Genomic DNA, 22,270 nt, shown 5'->3' with positions numbered 1-22,270 from the left:
TTTCTCTTACAAATGTTTCGAACATTCTTGTTTTTGTTGTCGTTGAGTAGGTGTTCGATTCGTCAATGGAACGGAGAATGAGAAGGAAGGAAAAACAAGGAGAAACAAGAAACGAAATGAAGAGTACGGCGTTTTGTTTCAAGTTGTGTTCCTATCCCTCAAGCGCCCGACCAAGCCACCGGGCCGGACCCGTGAATTAATTCGGCGAGGCCACCTTCGCATCACATCTGTTTGACGATGAAATACTACATTGCAAAGAATCTCAAACCCTTTGGGTGCGCATCACAGTTGACGTTGGTTTGCGAATTCTTGTGTTCCTACCAACTGCTGTACGAGCCAGCTGTGCGAGCCTTTTTATGACCCAAAAGATATGACCATCAAGACTCAATGTGCAGTAATGGAGCTTCACACAATGAGAACCAAGTATTAAGTTTTGACATTCATTTATTCATTTCTCGCTCGCTCAAACGTTTTGTCTACCGCAAAGCGAACCAAAAAATCTCCAAACATGGCATGCTAAATTAGCAAAATCCCTTTACCTGTCCACTCATTTTGGTATATTTCAGTTCTCAGCAGGGCGGATCTCAAGTTCCTGGCCCTCGAAGATAGGGAGCTCGGACTCGACATCCTGCCATGTCTTGGAGCCCTCAACGAGCGCCTTGATGGCATCAACAATCTTCTCCTCCTCAGCACGGACTTGCCGTGTGCTGTCGCGCTCACGGAGGGTGAAGGTACCATCTTGAAGAGTCTGGAAATCGATAGTAAGGCCGAAGGGGGTACCGAGCTCATCGTTTCTGGCGTAACGACGGCCAATGGAGGCAGACGAGTCATCCACACGGCTGGAGATACCGACAGACCGGAGTTTCTGGGAAAGCCTGCGGACGTGAGGAGCGAACTCGGCCTTGCTGGAAATAGGAACGATAAGGACCTTGACAGGAGCGACGGCAGGGGGGAAGGAGATGACCTGGAGGGGTTGGGTTAGCAGACATTGCCGAATAAAGCTTGAACATGTCACTTACACCGCGGGCCTCATCACCCTCGCGAACCCAGTAGTTGTGCTCGAGGAGAGAGTAAAGAATACGGCCGATACCGAACGAGGGCTCGATAACGTTGGGGGTGTACTCGCGGATGTTGATGGTGTGCTTCTTCCACTCAATGGCAACCAGGTCCTTGCTAACCTCAACCTTGCCATCACCAACACCGGGAACGTCAACGACGATCTTGCCGTTGGTCTTGAGCTCCTCAGCGAGCTTCGCAAGCTCCTCCTGAGGAAGAGCAAGGATAGCAGCCTCAACGGTCTTGGCATCCTTTCTGAAGGTAGGACCAAACTTCTTGCTGTTAATCTCGGGCTCCCACTTCTCCACGATCTCGGGGGTCTCGAGAGTCTCGCGCACAACGAGGGGCGCACCAGTCTTCTTGGCGTGCACAGTCAAATCGTAGGCACTACGGTCAGCGCAGCCAACGCACTCAACCCAGCCGGACGAGGTAAGAAGCTCAGCATCCCAGCAGTCGCAAGCATAGTGAGCCATCTCGTTGCCCATGTGCTGACGGAAGCGAATCTTGGACTGATCGACACCGATCTTCTTGAGGAAGAGGTGAATGCGAGCAAGGAAGTAACCGAGGGTTTCGTTGTCAACGATCTTCTGCTTGACAGCTTCGCCAATGGTCATCTTGGTGACAGTGGTCTGGCCAGAGAGCTGGACATTGCGGTCGAGAAGGGCAAGCTCAATGTCCGCAACCTCGTGGAACCTTTCGTGCTTCTTGTGGCCGGCGGGGTCAACGAAGTGCTCGATCTCGGCCATCAGGAACTCGCGGACGCGCAGAAGACCGCCGCGAGGGGCGATCTCGTTACGGTAGGACTTGCCAATGGAAGCAGAAGCGAAGGGCATGTTGCCGGCGTTGTACTCGAGGAGCTTGGCGAAGTTGAGGAACTGGCCCTGAGCGGTCTCGGGGCGCATGTAGCCGGCAAGGTTGCCGCTGGGGCCAATGGCAGTCTGGAACATAAGGTTGAAGGCCACGGGAGGCTCAGGCTGGACACCGGTGGCGGGGTTCTTCAAGTCGTACTTCTTGATGAGCTCGCCGAGCTGCTCGCCGTTGTAGTTGTCGATCTGGGCGAGGATCTCCTCGTACTCCTTGACGACGGCGTCCTCGAGCTTGACAGCCTCGGTACCCTTGGCCTTCTTCTTCTTGCGCTTAGGGTCCTCCTCCTTGTCCTCTACCTTCTGGCCGCGAGCCTCCTTGTCGCCCTTGAGGCGGGCCTCGAGAACGTCCTCGACGAAGTGGTCGGCGCGCAGAATGTCGCCGTTCTTGGGGTCCTTGCACATCCAGTCGGCGAACTTGTCGACGTGGCCGGAGGTCTTGAGAACATCGTGGGGGGTCAGGGCGGTGCAGTCAACCTCGAGCATGTCCTCCTCGAGGACAAAGTGCTTGCGCCAGATGTCGATGATGTTGGCCTGGAGGGCACAACCGGGCGGGCCATAGTCGTAGAGGCCAGCAACACCGCCGTAGATATCGAAGGAGGGCGCAAAGAACATGCGGCGGCGCAGCATGGACTCGAGAGCGCCCTTGTCGAGGGGCTGGCCCTTGAGGGTGGTGGCCGTCGAGGTCATCTTGGTGTTTTGTTTTTTGACGTAGACTTGGAAGCGATGGTGCGAGGTAGAGAGGGAGAAGGATCGGAGCGAAGTCGAAGAGATCCGCGGGATGGGCGCCGGGGTCCAAGAAGTTCGACTGGCGACGGCTCGGGTGGATAAGGTCGATTTGAATGCTTGACCAGCAACAGGAGAACGGAGGGAGGCGAGACGGGCAAGAGGTCGCATGAATTGGTCTTGTTACAGTGCTCAAGGGAACCAAGTGAGTCACGGTCGCCCACTGAGGTTTCGTCGAGGCCTTTTCAATTGAAACACGTACTTCAACCGAATCGCGGGATGATTTTTTTCTTTGGGGGGGTAGAGGGGCGCCATGGAGGGGCCGGCACCAACGACCCAGACAACCTAAGCCAAGGGACAGCGGTCCAGATTCCCGCTCTCGAGCCGCCGTCAGTGGCGGCGCGGTACGCGACAGAAGGCTCGACTCGCTGGAATCCACCAGCCATATCAGGAAGTGGAACTGCACATGCTACTGTACACTACCTCTACCTACCTAAGTAACTCCCTTACAGAAAGCGCATTCCGCTGGCTAGCGTTATTGTGACTTTTCATCGGCTAGAGGTATTGATATTTGATTATCAAGAGTCCGTGATGCCGCCGTTCTTCATCCCAAAAATTCTGCTTCCGTCCCAACTTACAGCAAGGGACGGGATGGAGTCATCCTGTGCAGGTGACAGTCAGGTAGTAGTGTACACTGAGGGGTAGCGGTACGTACCTGTCCCCGGCTGAGGCCGTGCGTTAGCTGTTGGGGTACCCTTGTAGATGCACGTCTTGGCGCCCTTGATGGCTCTGGGCCCAGAAAAAAAGTTGAAAGTTTACCGGGCCCGTTCAATTCATCCGTCAGGTAGAGGTAGCAACAACTGCCCAGCATCACGTCGAAGTTTGAACTGTGACCTGGAGAATTGATCCTACCCTACAATTTTGACACCGCGACAACCACTAATCCCACCGCCGTGTTACCACATCGTAGCCGATATGCCGTCCGGTAACAAGGGCAAAAACCGCTCCGGCGGATCGCTGTCGCTCAAGACCTCCAACAAGATTGTCAGAAAGCAATTATACGTCAAGCAAAAGAAGGAGCAGGGAAAGGAACGCCATGAGGAGCGTCACCGCCGGAGGAAGGAGGAGGCCAAGGATCCCAAACTCAGAGAAGAGCGCCTCGCAAACAACCAACCCTTGACCATTGAGAGGAAACGCGTGTGGGATGACGTTGACGACGACAGCCTGGGCGTCGCTGTGGATGTTGCCGAGCTCAAGAGGAGGCGCTTGGAGAAGGAGGAGGCCGAGGCCGCCAGGCTAGCCGATGGAGTCACGGAGGAGGATGAGGAGAAGGACGACGATGCCGATTCTATGTTGGACTCGGACGAGGAGGGTGACGACGACGACGAAGATGCCGAGGAGCGCATCGAGAGACTCAGACAGGAGCGTGCGCAGAGGAAACCCAGCATCGCTCCCTCGACCACGTCGACAAATCTAGACATGACTCCCGACTCGCTCACACGACAATTTCCCAATCTCTTCAACGAGGAACCCCCAGTCGACCCCAAGATTCTGGTCACCACCCATTTGAACGGCACCATTCACAAGGAGGCGGAGGACATTGCTGCCATCTTTCCCAACAGCACGTACATCAGACGCAGTGCGCACGCGTATGGACACAAGTATAGTGTTCGCGAGATCGCAAAGTTTGCCAAGAGTGAGTAGCGCACCCAGGTTGGAGTTTTGTTGCCCAAGAGAAAATTGCTAACACAGGCCTGAATTGTTACAGACCGTGGATACACGATTCTCATGATTGTCGGCGAAGATCTCAAGAAGCCTAGCTCCCTGACCGTCATCCATCTCAACGGCGAAGATGTTGCCCCTGGTCCTTCGTTGACATACACCATCCGGAACTACCTGCCTGGAAAGGCTCTCCTTGGCCACGGTAACCCTACAAACCACTACGTAAGCCGTCCATCCTAATCCCCAAGTCCATTAATTACAGGACATTGAGACTAAGCATTGCAACCAAAAAAAAAATACAGCCCGAGCTTCTCCTCAATGGATTCAAGACCCCTCTCGGTATCCTCGCCGCTAAATCCATGCACACCATGTTCCCTCCCAGGCCCGAGCTTTCGGGTCGCCAGGTCGTGACATTGCACAACCAGCGTGATTACATCTTCTTTCGCCGCCACCGCTACGTCTTCCGCGAGGCCCGCACGACGGAGAAGAACGTGGTTACTGCGGAGGGCAAGGAGATGGAGGGTATGCAGGGTATCCGTGCTGGTTTGCAGGAGATTGGACCCAGTAAGTCTTGCTACCGCGGAAAACAAAAGTTTTGGCGAATGAACCGAAAGTGGCTGACTTGTTTTGATAGGATTCACTCTCAAGCTTCGTAGAGTGGATAAGGGTATCGGTCGGGCTGGCAGCGAAGGAGAGGATGCTTTGAAGTGGGAGTGGAAGGCCAAGATGGAGAAGGTTCGCACGCGCTTCAACCTCTAAGGGGGCTGATCATGATAGTAGTATTGGTGATACCCTTCTTTCAGTATGCCATCGTCTCTGTTGGCACTGGAGAGTATTTGTCTTGTTCAAAGTGTGTATGTGGCGTTATCGGTTCACAAAAGGGTTTGGGAGGAAGGCATGATTCATCAACATCAGGTCACTATGACTGTACTTCAAGACTACCTATTTTCTGTGCATGTACCGCCGGTTTCCTCTCCCTTTCTACGATTTATGACCAGCCTTCTTGGCTTCCTCCTTGAGCATAGCCACTGGATATCTAACCCAGCAACGAAATCTCAGCCATTCTGCTCAGTATCATCGGCAAGAGAAGCTGGAGATGCCGCCGAGTTGCGGTGATAGTGGGCGATCCAGATGGTGTAGAGGGACGAGCCGAGGATGCCGAGAAGTGAGAAGAGGATGCCCTAGAGGGTTATGATTTCGACTTGCTTTTGGGTTTGATCTGTTGCTGAACCAGGTACGGTTTTGGTTGAAAGAGGTAAAAGATAGGATATCATAATGACTGACTATCCACACCCCGCACACGACAAGCTGGGACCAAAGCCAACATGGCTCTCTCGGGTAAGACGGAGTGGTAGAGAACGTGATTCGTCACGCCACGATTGGCGTGAGCAAGATCCAAGCGATTTGGTAGAAGGTTACAGAATTAAAAGCTATTAGCCAATGAGGAAGGATCACATCGAGGGACATGGCCACGCTGAGGGGAGTGTCTCGGGGAGAGATGGAGCGAGGACAAAGAGCGAGAGGGGAGGTCGCGAGAGGAGGAAGACGGTCAGGTAGGTGGTGAGGAAGTGGAAGGTTGCGAAGGAGAGCTGGGTTAATTGGAAGGATGGGGTGGAGAAATGGACTGAATTGTGAAGACCTGGGTTGGTTCGGTTGTTCGTAAGGAACTGTTGGGAGAGGAGAGCAGGGAAAGATGAACAATCAGTATTGAGACTACGATATTGACCGCCATTCAAATGAAGGCGGGTGCGGGAGAGTTTTCCCTAGATAGTCAATGTGTTTGGTTTTCCTATTCAGAAAGCAAGAGGCTTTAGTCTTATTCATCTTAGCCAACTTTGACGTCTCCTGGTGTCTTGAACTTTTCGAGATGAAAGCTGTCATTTCTGCTGGTGCTTGTCCCGCTGATTTTGGTTGATCTAGCTCATTCTGAGGGTGAAGATGCGCTTGTGGCCGTTTTATCTTGATCTCTTAACATCTCGTTCATCAAGTGTTCCGGTATTCTTGCTAGTGAAATGTTGAAGTTGAAAATTCGGTGACGGGCAATATGATGCTAGACCGAGACGGTAGCTCTTTCTTCGGATAACGCGGGTATCAGGGTCACATCGATCAGTTACCCATCGGCTACATCATGTTGAGTATGAAAGCCATATATATGTATGGGAGGAAATGTCAAACCCTCACGGAAGAGGAAAAGAAGATCACATCGACCACGGGTTTTTCGTGTAAGACAAGATCCGACAAACAGGACCCAAGTACATAAGCCTTTCCAAAACATCTCGTATGTCTTGACTACTGAGACCATCAACACATTCTGGGGCCCTCGGCATTAACAATGATTTTGGTGCTGAATCCGAAACTGTTTCTGTCTCGGCTTTAAAGAGTTTCCTTCCGTAGATGAACCAAAATGTGTGCCAAGACGAGGAGATGGCCATCATATCCATCGCTCAGTGAAATTTCGGCTCAAGTGACACTGGGTCAAGTTCGTACATGAAAATGCAACACGGTTCAGCGCAGCTTCGAGCGACTTGACGTCTCGATCCGCGATGACCAGCATACAGGCCGATACATGTGCCAATGTGGAGGTGGGTGTGGTATCCTGGCTGCAGTGCAGGCGGTTGAGAATGATGCGCCTCGCATGAAGCTAGTGGAAAATCTCGTTTACGGCGAAAAAGTGCTGAGACAGAAAGAAAACGGTTTCTTCAGGAATGAAGGCGTGTGTTTGCTGGCATTAATCGGGTCTTCCATTGTCTCGTTCATAGTGGCCAAAGGGATGAAGACCAGATGGATTTGTAGGAGGAAGGCCGAGGGTTAGGTTATCATTAGAATGGCCGTTATGACGCACTGCAGACCTCCACCAGGAGAGCGGAGAACCCTAAACTCTACACTACACTAACGTGGAGATGGTGTATGGGGAAATCGGCGGCCAGTGGACTTTTATGCGGGGCAGGAATGGAATTTCAACCGCGCCTATCAGGTACACCGAAGTTGGGTATTCCCAGGCTTTTTCCACTTCCATCTGTCGAGTCATTGAATTAATTCAACCTCAACCCGCAGCGGGCTATGCCCTCGTGGGGACCCTGGGGCATATCGTTATTTAAAGCCCCAGTGGTGGTGATAACCAAGTTTCAGTTCAGGGGCAGCACCGCAATCGTCCGTCCCAAGGCACAGAACAAACCGGGCAGGAACCTTGGACTGTCGTTGAAATGTGGCAGTGACATCCTCCCGCGGATCTTTGCCCGTAAGCGTCAGGCAACTTTCAGGGCTGTACAGGCATGTTTACTTTGCTTCCATTGGTAGCAAGTCAAAGTTGAATTCTCTAGAAGAGAACGGAACCCAAACCACAAAATCAAACACAAAAGTGGCAAACCCCAACCTTTGCCTAGGTTTCTTCTCCCATCATCACATTATCACCACTCTCTATCTCACGGGTTACGCACCCTCTTATCCCAAGCCGAGGTGGTATACCGGTGCGCATACCGAATCGGTGCACCGTGTCTTGGGTGTCCGGAGAGCCAGGGTCCGCCAGGGATTAATGCGACCATTACCATTACGACAATTACGAGAGCTTGACTTTCTTCCACCACATTCATGCCAACTTGGTTGTGTCACTGTCACGCCGTTGTCACTCGTTTGCTCCTCGTTTCTTCAACCTGCGTTTCTTTTCAGTTCCGCCCTCATCATTCGCATGGCGCGTTCGGTCCGTGACTACTACTCTCGACCCTTTCGAAGACTAAAACAGGCGCCACATCCTCGAGGTTTTGTCAAGTAACTTACACGATACCCTCGCGCGTCTATGCGCTCTGCATGTTTCACTGCACCTTTTATGTATGTGGTTGCCCAAGACACATGTCTCCAATGACGCGGTACGAATCTATCACAGATTCAGTTACTTACAAACGGAAGAAGGAATGTAACCATCTAGAAAGAAAAGAAAAAAATTAACCTGACATAATAATAATAAACCCAGTCATCGGGCGTACGCATACGCCTCTACGCGAACTCCCGGGTGGCTCATAAGGAAGGGTGCACCGCATCCAGCCACTTTGCCATCAGACCTTGTTTCTTCGGGTATTCAAGAGGCGGCCAGAACCAAATAATGACTTTCGCAACACAAGAGCCAACCAGCCGGTACAACAGCGGTGAGTCCAGTTTCCAATGATGGAACTCACTGCTTGTCTTTCACTTGTTTGATTTTTATGCTAACTCATCTTCGTCTTGTTAGCAGTCACGCCTATTTCACCCAGCTCCCAACTGGAGAGCCCTTTCGAGGTCAACGAAATTTGGCGTGATGCTCCTGTATTCACCGGCACTACAAAGTTTGATCCTCTGCCTGATGTAAAGAACATCATGGTAACAGGAGGCGCTGGTTTCATGTAAGACTTACCCTACCCACGATTACCGACCCCTGTCTAGCATAAATCTGCCTGTCTTGTTTTCTTATCCGTACCTTTGGTTAACAGAGTTGGTATGTCAGAGCATGTTGGGTTGTCAGACACTTGGTATTGACGTATCCAGAAGCCTACAATGTCGTCTCATTCGACAAGTTAGACTACTGCGCATCGCTCAACAACACCAGGGTACTAGAACATGAGCCGAACTTCTCGTTTTACAGAGGCGACATTACGAATCCTTCCGAGGTCATGGACTGTCTGGAGCGATACAATATCGACACCATCTTTCACTTTGCCGCGCAATCACATGTCGATTTGAGTTTTGGAAATCCGTTCGGTTTCACTCATACCAATGTTTACGGTACCCATGTTCTGCTCGAGAGCGCTCGAAAAGCGGGCATCAAGCGCTTCATACACGTGTCTACCGATGAAGTATATGGCGAGGTAAAGGATGATGAAGATGATCTTCTGGAGACGAGCATTCTGGCACCCACTAACCCCTATGCGGCCAGCAAAGCTGCTGCCGAGATGCTGGTGAACTCTTACAAGAAGAGCTTTAAATTACCCATCATTATAGTGAGGAGCAACAATGTCTATGGCCCTCACCAGTACCCGGAGAGTGAGTTTATCCCTTCTTCCCCACCATGTTTGCCTTGCTAATGCCTCCGCCAGAAATCATCCCAAAGTTCACTTGCCTACTCGCCCGAGGAGAGCCCGTCGTCCTTCACGGAGACGGCTCGCCCACTCGTCGTTATCTTTTTGCAGGCGACGCCGCCGACGCGTTCGATACCATTCTGCACAGAGGTCAGCTAGGGGAGATCTATAACGTTGGTTCTTACGATGAAATCAGCAACTTGTCGCTTTGCCACAAACTCCTAACCGAGATGGAGATCATCCCCTGTCGGTCTCCGACATCATCTCCTCCTTGCAACTATACCACATCCCCGCCCTCCTCGTCGCCTCTGGGGGCAGAACAAGAAGAGATCCATCGTTGGGTCAAGTACACTCACGACCGACCTTTCAACGATCACCGGTATGCCGTTGACGGTACGAAACTGCGAAAACTAGGTTGGGAGCCGAAGACAACTTTTGAAGAGGGGCTCAGGATCACTGTGGACTGGTACAGACGGTTTGGGGAAAGGTGGTGGGATGATATTACCAACGTATTGAGGCCCTTCCCTATAACAGCGGGGGGCGAAGACGGGGTAATGGATCAAGAGGTGGCCGAGATGTGTGACAAGCCCGTCACTTTGGAATCAAGAGAGAATACGGGGGTCAGAAAGTCATCCGATATACTGAAGGAAGCATCGGGTTCGTTCAGGTCACGCCACCAACAATATCAGCATCAACATCATCACAAACACCGCACAAGAAAATATCTTCACCACACAAGGGAAACGTCGCGAGACAACACGGATTATTATTCTAGCAGGATACCAAGAAGCTGCGCTCTAGCTTCTCCACGCCCACGAGAGCTCGCCTCCAGCACCGGCCTTGTAAGCCCAGGGATCACATTAGATGAGGACGATGGTTTCGACGATGAGGATACGGCATATAACCCACTAACGATCGTTTACGACGACGAGGCACGATCACGAAAGAAGCGCAAGCTTTCAATCGTGGTCGATGATATCACCAACGATAGCCACCGCTTCAACAAGAAGGCCCGGGGAGATATTACTCAAGAAGGGGGTCGCTGTGCTAAACTGTCGTGGACAGGCTTGACAAGAACGTTGTGAATTTGCTTCTAGACGGGGCTACCGAGGCACGAAAAGAGTTGTTTGAATGAAAATGGCGCAGGGGTAGCACCTATAGAGCGGAGAGGGGGCAGGTACTTTTTATTGGATCTGGAGTTCTAGAAACCATTTATCATGCCATTTCTTTTTGGTGTTTTCTTCTGATACCAGATGGAAGCAATAGGGATCGATACCGGGATGTCAACGGGAAGGTGCTTTGCTGAGTAACGCCGGAGTTTGCGGAAAGAGAACAGCTAGGGATGATGGAAAAAACGGGTAGGTCCTGTCCAGTAGGCTCACCATGGTTCAGTTCAATGACTATGGAAAAAATGAAGATAAATATTAAAATTCGACAACAAAAATTTAGGGATGACGGAGTGAGGGTCAATTAGTTGATACGATCTTACACATAGGCTTTTGCTTATACATAGTATGTTGGCTTTTTTTGCACGTATCTCTCGCTTCCCTAGCGAGGAAGCAGACAAGACGAATCTTTTGATCGAAATAGATGCGCTTAGACCACACAAACACAAACACATACACACATCTACACTTCCGCCTAACTCCTGTTTCAGGGAATGTATCCTCGCTGCTCAGCCTGTTCACTGAAAAGAAAGAATAAAGGTTGCTATCCTTCGATACGTTATCTGCGTCTCCACCATTAAACCTTTTTTTTTCTTAGTAAACAGATAGATCATCTATTTTTACTCTATGCATATCATTTTTTTTCTTTTTTGATGAATTAGAAGAAACAAAGGATGAAACAAGCAAACATCCACCAACAGAAAAAAAAAAGGAAAAAAAACAAAACGGTCCAGACCCAACAACCTGCGACTTTTAAGCGCAGTAACGCATTCACTTTGATCCTTCTTTCTCTCTTGTTTCTTTCCCTTCTTTTTCGTCCCTTGTACATGATTGCGAATTTTGGGGTCCAAATCTGTCCGGGCAACCGGTTGGTCGGACCTGTTTTTATTTTTATTTTTAACAGAGTGTAACAGACTGGCTGGCAGTCGGGTATCTGTCTGACCTATGACGTACGACGGGAATTTGTCCAAAGACGCGGATTGGTTATGGCGTATGAAAACACGTGTGAGGGGGTGGAGGTAAGGGAGAGAAGTAGGGGAAAATGAAAGACCTGTTGGTGCCAGAAATTGACCGCTAGTTCAAAAGTTGTGTTGCAACTAAGCGAGGGTCGGGCCGGTTCCTCTCCCCGTCTGCCTCTCTATCTCTCTCTCTCTCTGAGTGCTGAGTGCTGAGTGAGGGCAGGGAAGTATATAGGACACGGTCTGGTACCTACGCTATGTATGTATGTATGTATGTATGTATGTATGTATGTATGTATGTACACAACGAATGCACGCCGCGTGGCAGGAGGGAGTTGCATAGTGAGGAATGAGTCTGGAAGGATGGCCGGGATGCATGGAAGGACTGAAGAGAGCATGATGAGGATAATCATGAGTTTAGAAGCATCACGATTTACATACAGTCTTGACTTCAGGGGCTTTTCCACAGGAGGAGATGCCTGACATGCGCCTTGCTTGCATTTGTATACATATTGTACTCCGCCGCCGGATGTTGGGCCGGGAGTTGTGGTGAGCGCCTGTTTGGAAGACAAAAGAATAACAGCGTATATATGTATTTCCCGACTTTCATCCCGGGGTGAGGTGGAGGTGGCCGGGACATCGGGGGCCAGACCAAGAACCAACCACCAACAAAGTTCATGACATTGAAGACATGCTGCAGAGCACATGTCCGGAGTCCATAGGTCATAAACCCGAAGGTTCGAACAAACCCTCGCAAGATGGTTCTAAAGAAGCAGAAGATCTGTATGGGGCCCGATTTGTTGCTACTACATATGCAGTACGTACCTAGTGTAGTCGTATGTAACTGACGCCAGTTACGGGGGTACCGACGGAACAGTTCAATGTTCGAAAATAAACATTTTTCTGTCTCTTGAGAACTCTCCACCCACATGGCACCAAACGTGTGCCTCCATACAAAGTGGAGAATGTCAAGGGGCCCCGAGTCCAGCGCACCGGGTTCGGTTTCGTCCCAATCAGCTGGTTGTTAGTGATTGATGGCTTAGGCCGAGACGATGTGTCTCGGGGGTATGCCCGTCCGCGGCGGCTGCCACTCCTGCTGTTCCCGCAGCTGTATTGTGGTACATACTGTGTATAGGTAGGCATGGTCTGTTGTGTACGGTGTACGCAGTAGGTAGGCTGTGATATGTGTCGGAAGCACAAACGTACAATTACTATATGTACGTGTATCCAATGGCTATTATGTCACCCTTCGGAGTCTTGTGGGATACGGTCAGAATGAGAGATGCTGCAGTGCAGGATTGCATTCCATTGCAGACGGGGAAGCGCACCCAAGAAACGCGATGGGTCTTTTTTTTTTTTTTTTTTTTTTTTTTTTTTTTTTTTTCATTCAGTGGAAAAAAGGAAGGGACAGAGTACCCGGAGGTCGGCCCTTTCTCACCAGTCTATCCATGTCAACGGCACTGCTCCGTCCCTGACCATCCACCCATTCCGTTGCGGCTGACTCCACCATCCAGTGCCGGGTCAGGAACTCAAGTATGTATGGGTGTAAGAGCGCGCACGGTCTCCTCGGCATTGGTTCGGTAGGTCTGGCTGAGAGGCTGGGTGTCGGAGAGGACCTCTCGATCCGGCAGCTGGACAAGACGGTCAATGGATGAATAAATATGGCCATGGGACATGGCCCCAGGTGACGCACCTTTTCACCTTGTTGGTGCATCTTGTCGGATCGTGGCTGGGCCGTCGAGTGAAAACACCAAACATGGGGTCCACCTTGAAATGCACTTTGGGTTGTGATGCGACCTGTCCGGCATCCGGGTAAAACAACATGTCAGGCCACTTTCATGATCACTGATCTCTTTTAGGTACCATCAAGGTATCATCCGCTCTGTGAAAGAGTGAAAGCGATTGCTACCGAGGCAGTTTCGCAGCACAATCGGGTTGGTGGTGATTCTAATCGAGTCCCCGGCCGCAAGTGGCCATTCGGGGGAAAGCCGGACGGTGAGACTCAATGCCCAGGCCCCATGTGCTTGCTCTCTTCCAACTGGCTACCGGCTGTTGGTTTTACGTGCGAGCATCTGCAGCACCACAACGAGCCGATGCTGTGCCGTACCGCACTTGTACACTACAGTATATGTACATATGTATGTATGTATCCTATCCCATGGGGGTGGACCTCGTTGGCCTTCGTCCCAGCTCATCGTCCTTCTCCGCTCTCATCGTCAGGGACGGGACGAGAGACGGATGGGATCCAACCTGGCGGAATGGATCGATCACGACGCGGGCAAATTGGAAGTGCAGTTTTCAAACCTCTAGTGGCAGCCAGTCCCAGTGGGACGGTGCCACTGTAGCTTGAAGGAGACTAAAGGCGACCCTAAGGGGCACTAGCTACAAGTGCGCTAGCTCGTCGTCCACCCTCACTTTATTAAATGCGGGCCTAGAGCCAGACGCCAGAGACTCTGGGGGTTGGGTTTGCTCTCGGTTAACAGTCCCGGTCGCCTCTCTTCTCCCTCTTTATTGTCTTTGTCTGTCGTTGGTCTATTCTTGAGTCCTTCTTCACCTTTTGCCCTGTCCTGGCTCCAGCCAGTCCCGTCCCGTGCTGGTGTTACCCGTCCTCTCCGTCTGGCCTCCTCATCTGGCCGTCTCCCATTTGGCTCCGACTGGAGGTCTGGAATGACTCGGGATCTTCTCCATCCCACTTCACCTCTTACCGACTATCTCCTCCTGCTCCTCGCTTCCTCTTGTCTGGCTTTTCTTTTTCTTGTTCGGTTTCCCCAACCCTTGTGTGTTTGTCCTACCCACACCTTCGTTTGACCGAGCAACCACTGTATGGGAGGACGAAAACGACCACAACACTGCCGCTTTCTCACTTTACGCTGCCTCTGATGCAGTTTCTCAGCTAATTCGCGACTTCAGCAATATTCGCCAAAGAATCTAATGGATAAAAGACGGCAACGAGCAAACACGCCCAGCAGAATTATCAGGCACTCACTAGAAAGATAGGACCAACAACAGCAAAAAACAAAAGGAAGAAAAAAAATGCCACAAGATCAGAGAGCCTCTCCCGGCCCCAACGGAGCCCCAAGTCCTAGACCTTTGGCTGGGAGTGTGAACGGTCCTGCGGCAGTAGGTCAGCAAGCAGGAAGTCAAAGCCCGTCAGGAGACGCTCCGATAATAATGAACAATCCCGCCATTGCTCAGCTCGAGGTAGACGACGAAAACGAAGACACGGTATCCATATACACCATGGATGCCTACCCCAATATGACGGCTGCGTATCAAGTCGATCGTCCTCATCACCCTGGCTCTGGCTCTGCGCATGATGATGCCACAATGTGCGTTCAATGATCTTTGCCCAAATGACGTCTGGTATCTGTAATAGCAGAGGCGTACTCACAGTCTGCTTTCTCTTCTTCCAGTGACTCGGCGCGAACATTATACGCCGAAGATGTCGACTACACCACCGAGCACGATCGGACCTACTGTGGCGACTACTTCATGCCAGTTGACCAGACCGAGCAAACGCGCCAATATGTAGCTCACCAAGTGTACCTCAAGCTGTTCAACCTCGAGCTGACCACGGTACCGTTGCACAACCCTAGCTACATTCTCGACATCGGCACGGGCATCGGTGAATGGGCGATAGGAATGGCGGAAAAGTATCCGCGGTGCGAGGTGTTTGGAACCGATATTGCGCCTATCCAGCCAACCCATCAGGTCCCCTTCAACGTCGAGTTTCACATCGAGAACGCCGAGGACGAGTGGATTCGCCCAGCTGACGCAGTCGATTTGGTGCATTTCCGGAACATGGAAGGCGCCTTTTCCGACTGGCGCTACATCTACCAGCAGGCGTACAACTGCCTCAAACCCGGCGGCTGGATCGAAGTTATCGACTACGACGACCACTTCACCTCCGAGAACTTTTTATCTTACTTTGCGCCAGACTCGCCCGCACACCTGTTGGCCAAAGGGATTTTGGAAGCCGCGCGAGTGGCGGGGCGGCCGCGCGGGATTGACCACATGAGCAAGGAACTCCTCGAGGAACTCGGGTACGTAGACGTCAAGGAAACCGTGTACGACATGGGAGTCGGTTCCCGCGAAAACAGCAGCTACGGGAGCTTTTATCTGTTCACGGTCGTTACGGGCCTGGAGGCATGCTGCTTGCGCTCTCTGACCAAGTTTCTGGGTTGGGATCCCAAGGTGGTGCGGGACATGTGTAAGCAGACTGCCCTGGAGACGAGGGCGATTGCCGAGGACACCTCGAGGACGGGCAAATTTGTGGTCAAGCTCCGGGTCATGGTTGCCAGGAAACCAACGGCGCAGGAGCAGTGGCTGGCCAGGGGCACAGGGGCAGTACCAACGGAGTCTGACTGCGGGACGCTTCGGGATGGAGACCAGAGCACGATTCGGTCGGTGAAGACGGTGAAGACGGCTATATCAGACGCGACGGGGCAAGAAGCGCGGCCCGTTTCTCAACGCTCGAAAATCACCGAAGGATGAGATCTAAAGAAACGGGTGAGGGTTTTTCTCTGCTTGAACCGGGGAAAACTCCATGCGAAACTCGGAAAGAGGAGAGCAAATGGACGAAGCAGTGTCTTTAAAGGATGACAGCATGTCGAGCAGAGTAACAGGATGCTTCGTTGTTGCATCCTCTTGGTTATGTAGGTAGATACCCGGGCGTGCGAACCTGTATATGACAGACAGGGAAATAACTCTTGCAAATATTCATTTTGCCTATGGCTGACATAATTCCATCAATTAGAGAGGAAAAGAGGAATATGATCAAGTGCAACCTACCGACATGTCGCATTAGTTCGGTTCATCAAGCTATTGGATATGTGCAAAATAATGCCGAATATATATATATACACATAGTTTTTCAGGTTCATGATGAAGCAACTAGAACGAGAATACCGGACGCTAAGTAATTCGGGGGAAGGCAGAGCAGCGAGGAACTAAGACGAACAATGGGTTCCATGTTGTGAAGAACGGACAAGCTCCTTTGGTCGTTCCTCCCCATGCTCCATAATGGTGATGCTCCTTCCCGCGTTGTTTGAAGTGATGTGAACTTGCAATCACGGACTGGTGACTGGAGTAGGAATGAAATTGGGACCCTTCTATGGTGCTAGGCTAAGTATCTGATTCCACTCAGTCGCCTGCCGGTAATCTAAAAGCCTGGTGACACCGGTTGACCATGAATTTTTCAGAATCGAGCCCGGCGTGTCAGCACCTCCCAAGTCTCTACTTGTCCGGATCACGCTCCGACTGGGACTCTGGATGTTCAAATTGTTTTCCACACCCGGGTCTTGCCCCTACGTAACCAACCCATCAGATAGAACTTGGGGGAAAAGTCAAAAAAAAAAAAAAAAAAAAAAAAAAAAAAAAAAAAAAAGGAACATATAGCACCTAGGGTTCGCTAGTCGTCACGGGCCCAACTACACTAGTCAGGCGATATGAAGGCAAGACGGTAAGGAGGGAGGCGGCACTAAAAAGATCAATATAATTCGGCGGATTACGAGAAAAGTTGGCCGTCCTGATATTGCGACTACCGTAGAAACTCGGTTAGTTGGCAAAAAACCTTCCCTCTTTGAGCGCCCGACAGTAAGCACAGGAAGTAGTATACTCCTGTACATATGTCCGCTCAGTTAGTGAAGGCTCTACAATATTGCCTAACACTATCTTGCATACATTCCAAAGCACAGGCTCGAACTCGAGCACCACAGATCTGCCAGCACCCTGCCTGATATCCAGGTTTTTCTGGCATTAGCTTTTTGCCAACTAACCGAGTTTCTACCGTAGATCTTTTACACGGGTGATACTCAAGATTGCACTCGGTCAGAAGACCATTTGTAATTAGTCCCTAGTACTCCTCGGCCCAGTATACCTCTATATATGCAAATGAGAGTGTGGCAAGGGAATCTCTCGCTCTTGTCTTGTTGGATTACGGTTTGATCTAGTACGACAAATTGATCACGATGAGGTCACCTACTTTATATGCTTGCCTTAACCTACCTACCTCCTCCATTTGCCTGCATTAGCCTACCTCTTCCCTTCTATCCTGGCATGTTATAACTATGGTGGTTGGCTTGCAACATACTGCCGGCGTAGCCGCCAGCACCTTTGTAAACGAGTCGATTAGGTCATAGAGCTGCATACCAGGACTGCGAAACAAGGTGACGGCGGTGTTGAGAGCGATAAGGCAACCACAACTCTACTATGTAGGATCAGAACGAAGCAGGCAGCCTCCAAAGACGACATCCACGCGCTGTCCCTGATCCTGCCGCACTTCAACTTCCTGTGCATGCTCGCCTTACCTCGGCGGCATCAGTTCAGGAAATGTGGTCATGGGCGCTCTGCTCAGGCGATACTGGCAAGGTTGACGCAAATGACGGACAACGCTACATATAGCGGCAGAGAATGGGCATCAGGCGGTTGTTAAGCTACTCAGCCTTGCATCCTAAGAGGCAGGCTTGGAGGACAACTTGTTATCGGGCGGGCCTATCCCACCCTGATTGTGTGGGTCCAGCCCTCACACCCGGACCCGGCCGGACCCTTGCTACATTCTAGCCCTCCACATTTCTTTTCCTTCTTTGCTCTAGCTTCTCTCCATAACACACACATCTGCACATCGTTTTGCCCTCTAGTCCAAGACAGCTACACCTCGATTCAGCCTTGAATGGTAGTGTACTGGGCAAAACTCCCTTCCAGGTATTTAGGCTGCCCCGGTTTCCGTTGTCTCTTCTTCCGTTAAACAACAACAATCAAAAGCCCTTTTTCGTTGTTGCCTTTTCCAGGCCACCGATAAGCGCTTCATTATGGCGCCCACGCGCAACTCGTACCTAGCGTACAAGCGCGATACCAGCTATCTCATCTATTGGATTGTGCAGACATCCAATTCCATCATCAAGTCTCTAGCAGCGTCCGATAGCCCTGTGAATGGAATCGATGGCGCCCCTATGGTGCCTCTCACCTCGGCCGGGATCACCGTTGCAGGCCTGGTTTCCCTTTCCAAGTTCGTTGGCAAGCATATCGACAGTGTTCCCTCGACTATTCTTGCCCTCTTTCAATCCGTCATCGAGGCAAGAACAGCTACCCATGCCGCTTTTCAGCAGATGACAGCCAGGACCCCGGACCCGGATGTCGAGAAGAGCAATGCTTCTCACATGCGCTTCATCAATGCCTTGAAAGAATCGTTTGATGCGCTTGGTGGTCGAAATTGGAAGCCCAATTCCTCGCCCGACGAGCCAGACCTTCTGGCCAACACCGAGCACGTCAAGGAAGAACTCGATCGCTTGCTGGCCAACAAATTCGGTGCTCTTGAGATTCAACGGTCTCCAGAGGCCGACGAAGCCTCTGACCAGGAGGACCTTCAGGAGATCCACAGCAACGTCTCGCGCCAACGGAAACAACCCAAGCCAGGCAAGGGCAAGAAGGGCAAAAAGGGGAAAGCTAAGAAGAGCTCAAAGCCCAAAACTGCGCCCGCCAAGGAAGACTCGGAATCTCTCGAAGGTGTGCCACTGGAGAGCTACCGCATTATTCAAGATCAAGATGGTATTGTTACGGACTACCTTATGGCTGTTTACGATCTTATCAAGGAATGCATGACCCTCCGAAACTACTTGCAAGGCATCTGGCGCGAGGTGGCCTATGACGGGCTCAACAGCGCAGTAGCGGGTGCCCTTTCTAATATGGCCATCGCCATGGTTCAGCGCTCTGCATCCGAGATGTTTGTCGATTTCCCCGACCATGACTCCTATGAGACCGTTATGAATACGATTACCCGTGGGAATGTGGAGAAGGCACAGGGCATGTTCCACGTCTTCCTAATGTTCTTTGAGCCAGGTAGCGATACCCCACAGAGAAAGGAAAAACAGGAGGTGGATATCAAGGAGCAGTTCCTGATTCATGCCTATATGGATCTTCTTGATTTCGTTACCGATTTCCAAAAGACGCGAACGGGCAAGCCGACGAAGCGGATGCTGGAAGAGATCAGGAACTGGGATCCCAACTTTGACCTGAGGCACGCTACGAAGGAAGAGCGTATCAGATGGCGTCGCTCATATACCATCAACTGGCTCTATGACCTGGTCAATGTCTTTTCTTCCATTGTAGTTCAGCGCAACACTTTACGGGGCGAGAAGCACGTATTTGAAAAGGTTGACTGGTCTCCAACGGGCCCATGGGCCCAGCATCGGCGACTGTTTGGGCTAAATGAGTTTGCTGGTTTCGTAACCTCTCTTGCCATGCAGAAGCCTGGCACTGATGTCCGAAACCGGATTCTTCCCCACCATGTCTTCCAACTGCAATGCATCGTCGATTCGCTGACCGTGACCAGGGGCTGGTCACATCACCTCCTCAAGGGACATGTTGTCGTTGCACCGCCGCCCAGCTATAGGTTCCGTCCCCGTCGCGATGTCGACCTTTTCTTGGATCGCGAGGTTACGCGGGATGGTCGAGGCATTCTTCAAGCATTCGACGTTCTAGAGCAGCTCTTTGAGAGAGATGGCGCACTGCACGGAGATATGAGGCGGCATGCGGCTAATAACGAAATGCTCGAGGGATTCCATCTCGACTATATGAATTGGCTCGGCGAATCCAAGTACATGCATGGTCTCAATACCATCCCTCCTTCTCGCTTCTCTCACACTAATGCTAACGGGCTGTGGGAGTACTCGCCCTTTCTTTGCGGTACCGGTCTCGAAGAAGGTCTGGAGTTAGCGTATATATCCGGAATGACGATCTGGGATCGCCTCCCTGAGCCCATGATGCTGCTACACTTGCACAACATGTTAGTCCAAGAGGGCTACATCGAGAAGCCAGTCGGCCTATTTGCAACTTTACAGGAGCTTTTCCCAGAGTGTTTCTTTCCCGACGGAAAGCCGCCTGTTGCGAATTATGATAAGGCGTTGCAAACAATGGTGGACAACCGTGGCTCCTCAAGGGAAAGGCAACAAGTAAGAAGGGTTGCTACCTCGGCAGCAGACATCCATGGGATCTTGAACCCCAAAGTCAATGACTTTTTCCGGAAAAAATCCACTCTGGTTATCTTACGCGAAGCGGGTTGGAACATCGACCGCATTCCCGATGCCGATGTCTCTTTCCCCTCGGTGCTGGGCATGCTCCGTATCACCCAGGCAAAGCACATTACTGATCCCGTTACGGGCAAGAAACGGATTGAGGAAACAGAAATCACCAAGAGGGCCAAAGCCATGGGCATGAGCGAGGAAAACATGTTCAACATGGCGAAAACGATGGAGGTTTTACAGGCCACGAAAATGAAGGCGAACGAGATCCCCGCCGAGCGGGTCGCCCATGCCATGGCGCCCGGTTACTCCCGCTTCCCTGGTCGGTGCGATCCGCGCTCCACGCGTAAGGCGCGCATGGCTGCCGGAGGTGAGTGCGTCGACTTTGCCGACCGCGACATGCTCGATTTCATGAAGCTGGACATCCAATCCGACATCTCGGGCGAGCGTCCGCTGTCGGCCCTGAACTTCCTTTGGACGACCACGTACTTCTACACGATCTTCATGAGGATCGAGGAAGAGCTGGAGAAGAAGAGGAACCCACTTTGGGTGCGCGCGTACAAGGAGGCCCGCGGCCCGCTCGCGAAACAGAAGCGCCTGAGCCTGACGCTATTGGCCATGATTGAGCAAGATAAAGAATGCTTGGAGGTCATGGCTGATATTTTCACGAACCCGCGAGCAGGGTTTTTGCAGTTCATCTACTGGGACGACATCGAGTTCGTGGCTGAGAAGGTAGGACAAGATCCCCGGCCCCGGCCTAGGTCGGCTGCTTCGGGCGATGTTGGCCCAGATCTGGATCAGTGTTTAGTCATGTAGATGGCTCAGCATGTTGCGAGGTATTCAGGGTGTAAAGAGCTATCAGGGCATCAAAGCTGTATGAGAACTAGTGCTCGTCAGGTCTTCAAAACCAACCGTCTGACGGTATCGAGTATCCGGAACATAAGATGGGACGTACCTCTCACACATGGGTAGCCAAACTATTACTCCTGGCGCCAAGTTATGAAGTCACTCCTATTTTGATACTTCTTTATAACTCTACGAAAAGAAACTGCAACGAAATGCTGATTGAACCAGTAAACGCAGCGCGCCCAGTAACCGGCTTTTATATCGGGTTGTGGTGAGGTTGATGCAGCGGGCGAAAGAGAAGGAGTTGGGACTTGGGATTTTTGTTTGGGCGTGTGGCGGGAGTTCCGTTAGTGGGCTTAAAAGGTACGTCTCATTTTATATATTCTGGATATGCGCTCCCCACTCCTTGGGAATACCCTCGTTCGGAGTTTCCAGTTATAGAAATATTCATGTCAGTAAGTTTTGTGGCAAAATCCTTCACTAGGAATGCGGGATCGAGGCTGAGTTGAGGCGACACTGGGGAGTTCGAGTCTCGTCAGTCAAGCAAAAAGCCCGAAGCGGTGTAAGGAGGTGAACCTGATCAACATGGAAGGGAACGTTCTTGTAACATCATGTCCGTCTTCAATACGAATTGACATGAGCTAGGAAGGGTCAGTTATTATTGGAAACGACAGTTCCAGGCTGTGTTGGTTTTAGGTGCCGGCCAAAGATGAAGGTGACAAAGGAGGGTCGACCGTCCACCGGCGTGTCGGTACCGGCCTTTACACTAGGACGGGCGAGTTGTTAGATTGTCTTGTTATGTAATGCATTCGACGGGAGTGAAGATTTCGGTCTTACCCGTCTTCTAGTCCCTTTTCCACGCCCAGGTCT

General features: G+C 51.3%; 5 protein-coding genes across 8 annotated transcripts; 4 read left to right on the top strand and 1 right to left on the bottom strand.

Annotated features, from left to right (window-relative positions):
* Positions 1-286: 286 nt before the first annotated feature.
* Positions 287-2,969, bottom strand: NCU00405 (glycyl-tRNA synthetase 1). The gene is made up of 2 exons (XM_952198.3): positions 1,020-2,969; positions 287-964 (listed from the first exon to the last, which is right to left on the bottom strand). The coding sequence occupies exons 1-2, from the start codon at positions 2,814-2,816 to the stop codon at positions 563-565; spliced, it is 2,199 nt and encodes a 732-aa protein (XP_957291.2). The 5' UTR covers positions 2,817-2,969; the 3' UTR covers positions 287-562.
* A 513-nt stretch (positions 2,970-3,482) lies between these two features.
* Positions 3,483-5,496, top strand: NCU00404 (RNA processing factor 1). Its single transcript, XM_952197.3, has 4 exons — positions 3,483-4,341; positions 4,414-4,589; positions 4,670-4,931; positions 5,002-5,496. Exons 1-4 carry the CDS (start codon positions 3,621-3,623, stop codon positions 5,124-5,126), a joined length of 1,284 nt encoding a protein of 427 aa, XP_957290.3. The 5' UTR covers positions 3,483-3,620; the 3' UTR covers positions 5,127-5,496.
* Positions 5,497-7,661: 2,165 nt separating this feature from the next.
* NCU00403 (dTDP-D-glucose 4,6-dehydratase) lies at positions 7,662-10,946 on the top strand. Of its 3 annotated transcripts, none has more exons than XM_011395533.1 (5): positions 7,662-8,192; positions 8,274-8,506; positions 8,590-8,740; positions 8,842-9,377; positions 9,431-10,946. In XM_011395533.1, exons 2-5 carry the CDS (start codon positions 8,464-8,466, stop codon positions 10,495-10,497), a joined length of 1,797 nt encoding a protein of 598 aa, XP_011393835.1. In that variant the 5' UTR covers positions 7,662-8,192; positions 8,274-8,463; the 3' UTR covers positions 10,498-10,946. The 3 variants fall into 3 exon arrangements, with proteins under 3 accessions (XP_011393835.1, XP_011393834.1, XP_011393833.1); XM_011395532.1 differs by having other exon boundaries at positions 8,271-8,506; XM_011395531.1 differs by having other exon boundaries at positions 7,750-8,192; positions 8,335-8,506; positions 9,431-10,943.
* Positions 10,947-13,920: 2,974 nt separating this feature from the next.
* NCU00401 lies at positions 13,921-16,484 on the top strand. Of its 2 annotated transcripts, XM_011395530.1 has the most exons (3): positions 13,921-14,866; positions 14,951-16,192; positions 16,294-16,484. In XM_011395530.1, the coding sequence occupies exons 1-2, from the start codon at positions 14,571-14,573 to the stop codon at positions 16,029-16,031; spliced, it is 1,377 nt and encodes a 458-aa protein (XP_011393832.1). In that variant the 5' UTR covers positions 13,921-14,570; the 3' UTR covers positions 16,032-16,192; positions 16,294-16,484. The 2 variants fall into 2 exon arrangements, with proteins under 2 accessions (XP_011393832.1, XP_011393831.1); XM_011395529.1 differs by having other exon boundaries at positions 14,951-16,484.
* Positions 16,485-18,296: 1,812 nt separating this feature from the next.
* On the top strand, positions 18,297-22,125 carry NCU00400 (hypothetical protein). The gene has a single exon (XM_952193.2). The coding sequence runs from the start codon at positions 18,347-18,349 to the stop codon at positions 21,368-21,370; it is 3,024 nt and encodes a 1,007-aa protein (XP_957286.2). The 5' UTR covers positions 18,297-18,346; the 3' UTR covers positions 21,371-22,125.
* The last annotated feature ends 145 nt before the right edge of the window (positions 22,126-22,270 follow it).

This window comes from Neurospora crassa, linkage group III, assembly GCF_000182925.2.
Source record: "Neurospora crassa OR74A linkage group III, whole genome shotgun sequence".
NCBI lineage: Eukaryota > Fungi > Ascomycota > Sordariomycetes > Sordariales > Sordariaceae > Neurospora > Neurospora crassa.
Note: the sequence above shows the minus strand (reverse complement) of the source record. Positions and strands in the feature narration are given on the sequence as shown.

Excerpts from the sequence above, each read along its gene's own strand:
- NCU00405 (XM_952198.3), bottom strand. The coding sequence starts at position 2,816 with ATGCGACCTCTTGCCCGTCTCGCCTCCCTCCGTTCTCCTGTTGCTGGT. Across the intron at positions 965-1,019 it reads AGGGTGATGAGGCCCGCGGT|GTCATCTCCTTCCCCCCTGC; the intron begins GTAAGTGACATG and ends CAACCCCTCCAG.
- NCU00404 (XM_952197.3), top strand. The coding sequence starts at position 3,621 with ATGCCGTCCGGTAACAAGGGCAAAAACCGCTCCGGCGGATCGCTGTCG. Across the intron at positions 4,590-4,669 it reads GTAACCCTACAAACCACTAC|CCCGAGCTTCTCCTCAATGG; the intron begins GTAAGCCGTCCA and ends AAAAAAATACAG. Across the intron at positions 4,932-5,001 it reads TTTGCAGGAGATTGGACCCA|GATTCACTCTCAAGCTTCGT; the intron begins GTAAGTCTTGCT and ends TTGTTTTGATAG.
- NCU00403 (XM_011395531.1), top strand. The coding sequence starts at position 8,172 with ATGTTTCACTGCACCTTTTAT. Across the intron at positions 8,507-8,589 it reads AACCAGCCGGTACAACAGCG|CAGTCACGCCTATTTCACCC; the intron begins GTGAGTCCAGTT and ends TCGTCTTGTTAG. Across the intron at positions 9,378-9,430 it reads CCCTCACCAGTACCCGGAGA|AAATCATCCCAAAGTTCACT; the intron begins GTGAGTTTATCC and ends TGCCTCCGCCAG.
- NCU00401 (XM_011395530.1), top strand. The coding sequence starts at position 14,571 with ATGCCACAAGATCAGAGAGCCTCTCCCGGCCCCAACGGAGCCCCAAGT. Across the intron at positions 14,867-14,950 it reads GCGCATGATGATGCCACAAT|TGACTCGGCGCGAACATTAT; the intron begins GTGCGTTCAATG and ends CTCTTCTTCCAG.
- NCU00400 (XM_952193.2), top strand. The coding sequence starts at position 18,347 with ATGGCGCCCACGCGCAACTCGTACCTAGCGTACAAGCGCGATACCAGC.